The 10,783-nt window shown below is 44.0% G+C and overlaps 1 protein-coding gene across 1 annotated transcript in view; it reads right to left on the reverse strand.

Moving 5' to 3' along the window:
- Positions 1 to 10,783, reverse strand: part of LOC102476466 (leucine-rich repeat-containing protein 4C) — a 652,120-nt gene that overhangs the window by 3,305 nt on the left and 638,032 nt on the right. The window contains exon 5 of the mRNA XM_014583152.1: positions 1 to 282. Within this exon, the coding sequence (XP_014438638.1) occupies positions 1 to 240 (240 nt within the window). The 5' untranslated portion in view covers positions 241 to 282. The remainder of the gene's footprint in view (positions 283 to 10,783) is intronic.

The following is a 10,783-nucleotide window of genomic DNA, read 5'->3' on the forward strand; positions in this document are numbered from 1 at the left end:
CAGCCGCGTGTTGGTGGAGATGCCGTCCGGAACCTCACGTAGGTTTTTCCGAACGCAAATCACCTTGCTGAACTGGTTGCTGCAGGAGCACACGGAAGGACAGGTTTGAGCCCGCACCAGACCAGCCACCACAAGAAGTTGAAGAGCCAGCAGCACCACAAGCAGGGGGTCAAATAGGGCCCTGTTAAACCTAGGACCTATCATTATCTGCTGTGGATGTAAGGTCATCTTGTTCAACATTCATAATTTATCTGGGGTTGGTCCTTCTGGAGTTCAAACAGTCTGCAAAATAATAAAAGCAAAAAAGAATATTAGATTTTCTTCCAATACCTTTCTGAAGTAATGCTGATTATATGGTGTACAGACTAAAGGGGTCATTTCTCAGACTACAGAAAATGTTACATATCTAATATTCCTTACTGAGCTCTGTGGCCCATGTTTATAGAAAACAATGTCTCCATAGTTTGAATCAGCAGCCATCCACAGCCTACATGCCAACAGAGGTATAATCACGGAGAAATGGACCAGTGACGTGAAAGATCTTGGTTGGCTTACCAACCAAGTGTGAGCCAAATACTTTAAGGAATGTGTTGAAGGAACCTCACCATCAGGTTCAATGCCCATACCAGATGGGAAACATTCAGAAAATAGGATGTCTGGGTAAGACTCGGCAAACTAAATGCTCCCTTACAAAGTTCATAAGAGCTATTTTAATGAAGATTATTCCTTGGGTCAGGCACTATGAGCTACTGACTTCACGCACAAGCCTACCAGGAATGGCAACATAATTTGTGAGGCCCAGAACAAAACGAAACTGTGAGGTGTCCTGTTTAAAATTTACTAAGACTTTCAAATCAGGGACAGCAGACTATTAAGCCAAGTGTGAGCCCTTCTAAACTTGGGTCTCTTTGCAATTGCACAGGCTGAGTGCCCGTGATCCTCTCTGATCCTCGTGACACTCTTCTGAGTGGGGGACTGTCATGGCTGACATCTTCACAACAAAGAAGTGTAACCATAGGTGTAGCATGCAAGAAGCCAAGGTTCAGGTTCATTGGCTTGGTTCCATGGGTCCGGAATATGTGATCTCAACACTCTGTGAAAATGTGGCTGTGAGAACAAGGTCAAATCCAAAATATGGTTTTGCAATGAACTTCTTGATAATACCTTTCCTCTGAGGGTGGCCTCAGCTGTAAGCACCAGCAACTTAATTTGTGGGGCCAGTGGAGATGCACTGAAGAAGTGACATGCACACACGCAGATAAACTTCTAGGGAGTCTCACACACTGGAACTCATAGGATGTACTCTAGAACTGCTACCTTTGGGCAGGTAGATCACAAAGTAATCATTTCTTTTTTTTAATTTATTTTATTTTATTTTATTTTTGAGAGAAGTTTTTGCTATAGGGCGCCTGCACTTGCCAGAAAGACAGAGAGAGACAGAGAGACAGAAAGCGAGAAATCACCCCCCCAGGGGATATGGCCATGCCACAATCCCTTCTCCTCCTTTCTCCTCTCAGGATCTTAGGCACGCATGCATATGCACCCAGTGTGAGTTTAAGCCACCAGGTCTGAGACTCGAACTGCAGTCTACTACATGGGAGTCCAGCGACATAGCCATTAAGCCAACTGTTGGTCCCTGGCCCTTGCTTTCAAAATGGGAATGGTATTATTACCCCTAAGGTGGTTGTGAGGCTATAAGGTGTAGATGCAGATGAAATGGAAAAAGAAAACAAACTTGGATCAATGCCTCCCACCCTGTCAGGACTCAATATATGACAAATGCTATTTCCATGTCTGTTGTTGCCTTTTAGCCAGACATTGGGCATATGAATATGAAGACCATCATCCTTACCCATGGGTAAATTTTAATTCAAAGAGTGAGACAGGCAACAGATAAAGTGCAATGACTTTTTCTTTTTTTTTTTTTTTTTTTTTTGCTAAGAGACAAGGACCATATTGGCACTTTGGCATGACAGTCCCAGGAACTTGATCTGTGCTGGGAAATCGGGGTGCTTCGCAGAAAAGAGCCAGCTGAGCTAGATTTTGCAGACCAGAGTAAGAGGGAATGAAGGGCTTTTCGGCAGAGGGACCAGTCTGAAAGCCAAGACAAGACCACATGGAAAATGCTGGCATATCCAGGGAACAGCAGAACATTCCCTGAGTCAAGAATGTGAGGTCTGGGCCAGTGAGCAGGAAAGAAAGCTGGGAAAAAATTGGGTTTAGATGGGTACAAGCTGGTTATGTCAAACCAAAGAGACTTTATTTTTTTTTCCTACAGGTCACATGTTTTGTCTGCAGAAGGGACTGCCTTCAGCAGCTCTTTTTTGAAGAACGATAGTGCTGGATTCATAGAGGCAAGAGGAAAGCTTTGGAAGAAACTGGTGGCCAAGAGAACAATGAGGAAGCTCTTGCAGGGACACCTCTGTGGCGCTGGCCTCCCTCTGAAGCTCACGCAGAACAACTACATTTCCCACTGTTCTCTTTGCCACCAGTTTCTTCCAAAGCGTGTCCACTGGTTATGGAAGGTATCTGTCCAAAAGAAGAGACAGTTAGATCCCAGAGATTCCCATGGTAAAATGAATAGCTGCATTTGTAAGATGGACAAGAGGCTCCTTTCCGATCTTAGATGCCCTCCTTGGGAAAACCAGCCATTCTTAGTGGTCCTTAAACACCTATTCACAAACACTGAAAGGGACCTTGACCTCAAAATGGAAGCGTTTAAAGTCTGCATCTCTTTCTGCCTCCAGGAGCTTGTTTTGTCTGCATCCCTATGACAGCAAAGAAAATCAACTACTAGATCCTCTGTTATTACCGCATTCCCTGGCCTCTCCTGGCTGAGAGACTTCCTTCCCTGCTCAAGTTGTAGCAGTTCTGGTTGACTCCACACCATCTGGGCCTGTGACTATGAGTTTCTGGGTCTGTTTTCTCCCTTAGCCTACCAACTCTGTGAAGACAGGGGCCATGTGTGATGGTCCCTTTTAGCCCGTGGCAACACAATGCTGAGTATACTGCAGGCACCGAGTAAAATGCGGCTGAATGTGCAAAACTGTTAGAGCCAATTACAGCTCCTGGTGTGTCATGTGTCTCAAGTATTAATCATGCCTTTTTTAAAAAGTTATTTTCTGAAAGAAAAAAAAATCTTTGACAGAACTTCACACCGTAATCCTCCTCCAAACCCCGCACCCAGGCAGGGTCACGGGCTCACTCAGCGTGTGCAGGGAGACCTGCAAGGTGAACCTAGAGCCTTCCACGGGGCTCCACATCACACCGCAGCAGCCCTGCCCACGCACCCCTGGGCCTTTTCTGAAGTTTTGACCTCTGGAGCTTTCCTGATCCCTCTCAGACCTACTCAATTCCTAGAAATAGTAAAAGCCTTGCCCACGAGCATGGCTTTCTCCTGTACAGACTGACCAGTCCAAGGCTCATACCTGGCCATCCGTTATCAGGTTCTCACTGGGGTCTTGTGTTCAGGCCACCGTCCTCTTGCCCTAATCATGCAGGTACCAGACAATAAGGGACAAGCCCCCTAGCCAAGACCGTTCAACTAGCCAGGCCAAGCCTGCTCACCCTGCCTTCCCTCAAAAGCACAGCGGAGGAGACCAGCAGATGGTGTAGTGGTTACGTCGCTGGACTCCCAGGTAGCTGGCACGGTTTGAGGCCCAGACCTGGTGGCTTAAAACTCAGGCCAGGTGGGGCCAGCAGTTAGCGTAATGGCTATATCACTGAACTCCCATCTAGTTGACTGCGGTTCGAGTCCTGGACCCGGTGGCTTAAACTCACGCGGGGCGCATGTGCGTGCGTGCCCAAGATCCCGAGGGGAGAATGGAGGAGAAGAGAGCGGCCATCCCCCCTGGGGGATGCTTTCTTGCTTTCTGTCTCTCTCTCTCTCTGGCAACTACATGCACCTTATGGCAAAAATCTCTCTCTATAAAAAGAAAACCCACAATGGAGGCCCTTGCCTACGTCTCCCCCTGTTCCTTCCACCTCCTGGTCAACCCAGTGCTTCCCAGGGTGGCTCCTGCTTGCGGGGTCGCTCCACCATCTGATGAGCTGTGATTAGAAACTCTTTTCAATGCCAGCCATCTCCCGAACTGGTGACCTTTCCAGGCCTGAATAATAATAAAACCTATATTTTAAACAATCACTGAACCACAGGGCCTGGCTCTCCATGTTAGTCCCGTTCATCAGTTTTACAGGTTGAGCGCATTGTCGCATTTGGACTGTGATGACGATGTGGTTGGTAGGGTCCACACCATTAGACCGAGTTACCTGTCCTGGTAAATTTAAACATGACTTTCAATAACCCGCTTAGATGTTCATTTTCCATGGATAACTATCTAAACTTTCCATGAGCATGGCCTCTGAAAAATCCTTGTTTGTGTGATGTAGTGTCGTTCTCCACTACACTTAAGGTACTCCTTACCTACAACACACATTTCTTTTCTTTCTTTTTTTCTTAAGAGAGAGATTTTTTGCCATAGGGCATGCGTGCTGGCTACCGAGACACAGAGAGATAGAGAGATGGAAAGTGAGAAATCACCCTCCAAGGGGGATGGCCATGCTGCAATCCCTTCTCCTCCGTTCTCCTCCCGGGTTCTTGGGCATGCACGCACACGCGCCTGGCATGAGGTTTAAGGCACTGGGTCTGGGGCTGGAACCGTGGTCAACCATGTAGGGGTCCAGTGGCGTAACTACTACACCATACTCTGGCCCTACAACACGCATTTCTTAAAATTATTAGGCAGAGGGGCCAGTAGGTGGCATAATGGCTTAGGCGCTGGACTCCCACATGGCCGACTGTGGGCTGGCCCTGGACCTAGTGGCTTGAAAATCATGTCGTGTGTATGTGAATGTGTGCCCAAAATCCCAGGAAGAGACTAGAGGAAAAACTATTCCAACGTGGCCATCCTCCCTTGGGGGTGACTTCTCATTTTCCATCTCAATGTCTCTGTCTCTCTTAGGTGAGAGCATGCACCATAAGGCAAAAAACAAACAAAAAAAGGGTATTAGCCATTAAATAAAAACAGCATATAAAACCCCTGATGCATAATTGTTACATGTTTTTAGGTTGGGGTCCCAGAACTCATTCCTCCTCACACCCTTCACCCCAGGGGCCTCTGGTAACAGAGGTTAAAACAACGGGTTGGCTGAAAACAGCACGGAAGTGAAGGAGACATGTCCTTATTCTGCCACATGCTATCTTTTCCTCTTTAAATATGATCTAGAGGGACCAGTAGTTGGCATAATGGCTATGTCGCTGAACTCACATGTAGTCGACCGCGGTTCAAGTCCTGGACCCGGTGGCTTAAACTCACACCGGACGTGTGTGCGTGCATGCCCAAGATCCTGAGAGGGGAATGGAGAAGAAGGAATTGTAGTGTGGCCATCCCCCCTGGGGGGTGATTTCTCGCTTTCTGTCTCTCTCTGTCTTACTGGTGAGTGCACATGCCCTGTAGCAAAAACCTCTCAAAAAAAAATAAAAATCTAGTAAAGGCAGCTGCGTGTGCCCAGTGGTTAAGAAAAAAGGGTCCAGCGTTAAGTCTGCTTGAGTTAATATTGCTATTTGAACCTCCATGTCCTAAACGTTGGAAATGTATTTTTCGTCTCTGTACTTTTCCCCATCAGGGTAAGGAAAACAGCAGTGCTCTCTACTTCAAGGGCTTTGGCTCAGACCGTCTATTGATAGTTAATGTAAGTTATCAGCTCATAATAAACAGCATAACATAAATATTGAAGACGTAGGAAAAATAAAAGGCCACTCGGTTAAGAGCAACAATTATTTCTGTTAGTCAGAGTTGTCTGAAGGTTTAGCGGACGTGCTCAGGAACACACGATAAGCACATCGTATGCAGATCTGATACGCCACTATTAACATTAAAGTATGTTTTTCTCCGTCTTTACCCCAGGCCTAGTTCTGTTCTCTATTTCTTGCTAACTTCAAGGTCTTTGTGCTATTGCAATTAATGAGATTTCCTATAAATCAGTCATAAGTAACGATTTATGAATTATAGCCAGTTCAAAGCTAATTTATAACCGAGAGCAAATAAAGCTTAGAACACGCTCTGAATAGGATAAACCACTATCGGCCAAAGGTGTTCTACTTTCAAATCTAAATTATGATACTTCACATCAAAAGCCATGTTTCAACATCTCTTCATAATATTTTTTTAATCACATCAAAAGGAAGTCAATTCGAAGGTAGGCACTACGATGACGATGCTGCCTGGCAGCCTTTATTTACAAAGGGATTTGGGTGGGCTCAGAATGAAACTATGATGCTTTCAGCCTTGTCCCAGAGGGCGTGCTGACTGTACCAAAAGACCTTTCTTCTTTCCCTTCCCACGCTGGGGTGCAAAGGGAGCTGGTGAAGTTGGAGACTCAGAAGGAACTGCATGAGGCAGAGTTAGCAAGTGGGATGCGTAAGCGAGCATCAGTAGCATTGTTAAGTCAACAGAGGTTGTGTCTAGACACTAGAACGAGTTTAGAAGCAAGGTGGGAGGAGGACAGATCACCTCCTCTACCCACCTCCCGGCATACACATGTCTTCAACAAACCTCCCTGTCTTCGTCTGCAGTTGTGTTACCAACAGAAATATCTGAAACTGGCTGATTCACGGAAATAGAGGTCTATTCAGCTCATGGTTTGGAGGGCTGGGGCATACCACGGCGGACGGCAGGATCATGAGTAGAGTGAATGCCCTCAGGTTTCTGTCTGTTTTGGTCTCTTTCCCCCACCTCCTTTTTTTTTTTTTTTTTTAAGAATTACTTAATTTTATTTATCATCATGATTAATTTTAAATTTTTTTTACCTGAGAGAGTGACAGAAGGAAAGCAGGGAGAAAGAAAGAGAGGAAAGTGAAAAAGCAAGTCACCAGGTCCAGGACTCAAACCACTATCACCATATGTGGAAGTCCAGTGCCTTACCCACCATGCCACCTGCCAGGCCCCTCCCTTCCCCTTTTATAAACCCACCAGAACATGAGTTTAGGGCACTTGCTCTAATGACCCTATTAGATCCAAAGACTCCACCCTGGAACACCAAGAAGATATTAAATTTTAACTTAACACTTTTATAATACAACCAATTCCCACACATGAACTTTTGGGGGGCATCCAAACTAAAGCACACCCTCTAAACATAGAGAGCCCAAATTGCTTACCTCATACTCAGCTTGGACCTCGAGACCCTAAACCATACCTCACCACCTCCAATGACATGAGTTTGCTGTTTCACTGTCTTAGCATCTTTTTCATCTTCCGGGGCTCTCCTGCACAAGTCAATGGCTTTATTGATTCTTACAGGAACGTCCCCAAAGATCTACCATTCTTTCACGAAAAGCTTCTGTAGAGGTCTGTACTCTAAGATTTATTGAATCTTTGCCTCTTCATTGCTTTCCTGGATTGTGTCATAATTCATACACAATCCCATGTTGAAAAACCTTTCTAGAATCAAACTTCCAATGCTCAATAAATTCCAACCTAATCTTCACCCCTCTGGTCACCAATTGCTGAACATGTGTGAGGTGGCAGTCGCCCCATTGCCGTAAGCAACAAACCCACCTCCTCATCCACAGGCTGTACTGGGGTGATATATAGGATATGGCTTTTGACAATTCATTTAAAATATGTGTGAACCTCAAAGAATATCTTTGCCCCCAACTCACATTTGGTGCCAACCCAATATTCTATCCCCTTACTCTTTGTTTTGTTTTTTTGTTTGTTTTGTTTTGTTTTGTTTTTTTTGGGAGAAATTTTTGCTATAGGGCATGTGCGCTGGCCAGAGAGACAGAGAAAGACAAAGAGACGGAAAGCAAGAAATCCCCCTCCGTGGGGTTGGCCACGTCTCAATCCCTTCTCCTTCATTTTCCTCTCAGGATTTTAGGCTCACATGTACACGTGCACGGCATGAGTTTTAAACCACCAGGTCTGGGACTTGAACCACAGTCATCTACATGGGAGTCCAGTGATGTAACCATTACACCATCTGCTGGTCCCTCCCCTTACTCTTTTAGAATAAAATTTTGCTCAGAAATTTTTTTTCCTTTCTAAAAACAAAACAAACAAACAAAATAGAGTACTATCTATGTTATATGTTTAGGGAGAGGCTGACTGAGTGCTGGTGAGTGAATACAATCTATTTAGGGATCAGCAGAAGGCATAATGGTTTTGTCAGCGGACTCCCATGTAGTCAACCGTGGTTTGAGTCCTGGATCCAGTGGTTTAGAACTCACACCAGGCACATGTACGTGCATGCCAAAGATTCCAAAAGGAGAATAAAGGAGAAGGGATTGCAGCCTGGCTAACCCCCCTGAGGGGTGATTTCCCACTTTCTGTTTCTTTCTGTCTCCCTGATAAGCACATGTGCCCTATAGCAAAAAAACAAACAAACAAACAAAAACCAACCAACCAAACAAACAAACAAAAACTCTCTTTCTAAAAAAATAAAAGAATCTGTTTGTAGTTAGGATAGGCAAACATTTCCTATAAAGGACCAGTTAGTTAATATTTCAGGCGTGGTGGGCCACATGGTCTTTGTCGCAACTGAATTATGCCATCAGAGCAGTCACAAACAAAAGGCAAATGAGTGGGCACGGCCGTGTTCCATTTGAACTACTTACGGGCACTGAAATTTGAATTTTCTATAATCGTTGTGTGTTTTAAAATATTACTCCTTTCTTCTCCAACTATTTAAAAATTCAAAAATATTCCTAGCTCACAGGGCACACCTAAGGAGGTGGCAGTCTGATTAGCAGATTACAGTTTGCTGAGCTCTTGTGTAAGCAGACGTTGGCAGTACCATTCCTACCGCCAACGAAGAGGTAAGTCTGCACATGTGACGTAATTTGTCCAGTGAAATAGGAAAAGTCAGCTGAGGGGTTACAAGAATTTCTTTTTTCCTCTTGCAAATAAAAAGGAAAACAGAGAAGAAACAATTCTTTATTGTTTTTAGATATTGGTGGGTGTAAAAGAACCTGGAGCTGCTGCAGCTATTTTGTGGCCAAGAGGGGAGGCAGCCTGAAGATGAAGCTAGATGCCAATGGAGAAAAACAGAAAAATGGCAATAATTTACATCTTTAATGTTTGTGACAGGCCACTGAATTAATAAACCCTGTTATTGTTATGCTCTGGACTTTCTTACTATGTAAAATAATCATTTTCTCACAGTATGCAGTTAATATTTTTTTCTGGTTATGTGCAGATAAACCAATCTTGGTACATATATTCCTCTCTCTTTCTTGCCTTCTTCTCCAAGGCAATGGCAAAGAAAAAAAAAGTGAGGAAAAATTGTAATTTCTTATACCATTATAACTTCTTCTTCTTCTTTTTTTAATTGGTTAAGGCTTTTGTCTTAGGGCATGTATACTTGCTACAGAAAGACTGAGAGGAAAAGTTTGTAATCACCCCCTGAGGGGATGGCCTCCTGTAACCTTTCTCTTTCATTGTCCTCCTGGGATTTTGGGCACACACACACACACACACACACACACACACATGCCCAGTGGGATTTTCAAACTCCCAGGTCCAGGACTCAAACTGTAGTTGGTCATGTGAGAGTCTAGCACCTTAACCACCATGCCACCTGCTGGTCCCAAATTTGAGATCTTCTAAAGAAAACAAATTAACCTAAGGCAACATGATTTACTTATAAGAAAATGCCGAGGCTGATCGTCAGCAGGCCAGAAAGGATTTCCATTGCAAAACTATTTCTCTGGATATCTCTTTCAGTTTTAAAGAATGCTAGAACACATAGAAAAAAAGAAAAACAGGACATGAAATAACACCATTACCCATGGTAACTCACCTTTTCAAATCAAATTTTATTTTTCAAATAGTTCTTAAACCTTATTTGTTTTCTCATTTTCAACTCAATCTTATAAATCTGTTGAGCTTTCTCTACCTTTTGTGGAGGAGAATGTAGTTTTGCAGATTTTTCAGGGAAAGGAACAGTTTTGTAAATATGCCCAGGGCTGACCCTGTAGGTAAAGGTAATGAAAGTGCCACAACATTTAAATGGCTGTAACTCAGGGACTCAACCTGTCAAGTCAACAGGCAGCTGTGTGGCTGAACACACTGACTTTGCAATATTTTTAACAAATGTTGGAAGTTTAGATATTGAGATTTAAGGGGGAAAAAAATGCCTGGCTCTACATTTTCATAGTTTTTAGAAGACTTATCTGGCTTATAGTACAAGGCACATGTTTAATGTTTAGAAGTGATAACACTACAATATCAATAGATGAGAAGCAGCAGTAACTAGGGAAAATTGTGCATTAAAAAAATAAAATAAAATTAAATTCCCACATGGTGGCAGCAACCATGGATGCTACCCTCTGGAGAGTTCCATAAACTTTCTGAGAGGGCTGCATTGGCCATGCCTTCTAGACTGTCACAATTTTGATGGATCTGCAATATAAACTATATATTTAAATAAAACTGTACAGAGGCAAGCTGGTAGCATGCTGGTTAAGGCATGGACTCCCACATGGCTGACTGCAGTTCAAGTCCCAGACCCGGTAGCTTGAAACTCACGCCAGATATGTGTAAGTGCCCAAAATCCCAAGAAGGGAATGGAGGAGAATGAACTGTGGCATTACCATCCCCCTGGGGTGGGTTATCGCTCACTCTCCCTCTCTGTGTCTCTATCTCTTTCTCTCTGGTGAGCACACACATCCTATGCCGAAAGCCTAAAAAATAAATAAATAAAATGGTACATATGCAACTAGGCCCTAATGCAAATCCAGGGATCCAATATCGAAGAGAGGTAAAACATTGCTAGCATTCAT

The sequence above is a fragment of the Tupaia chinensis genome, unplaced genomic scaffold (genome assembly GCF_000334495.1).
Source record: "Tupaia chinensis unplaced genomic scaffold, TupChi_1.0 Scaffold144099_1, whole genome shotgun sequence".
NCBI classification, from domain to species: Eukaryota; Metazoa; Chordata; class Mammalia; order Scandentia; family Tupaiidae; genus Tupaia; species Tupaia belangeri.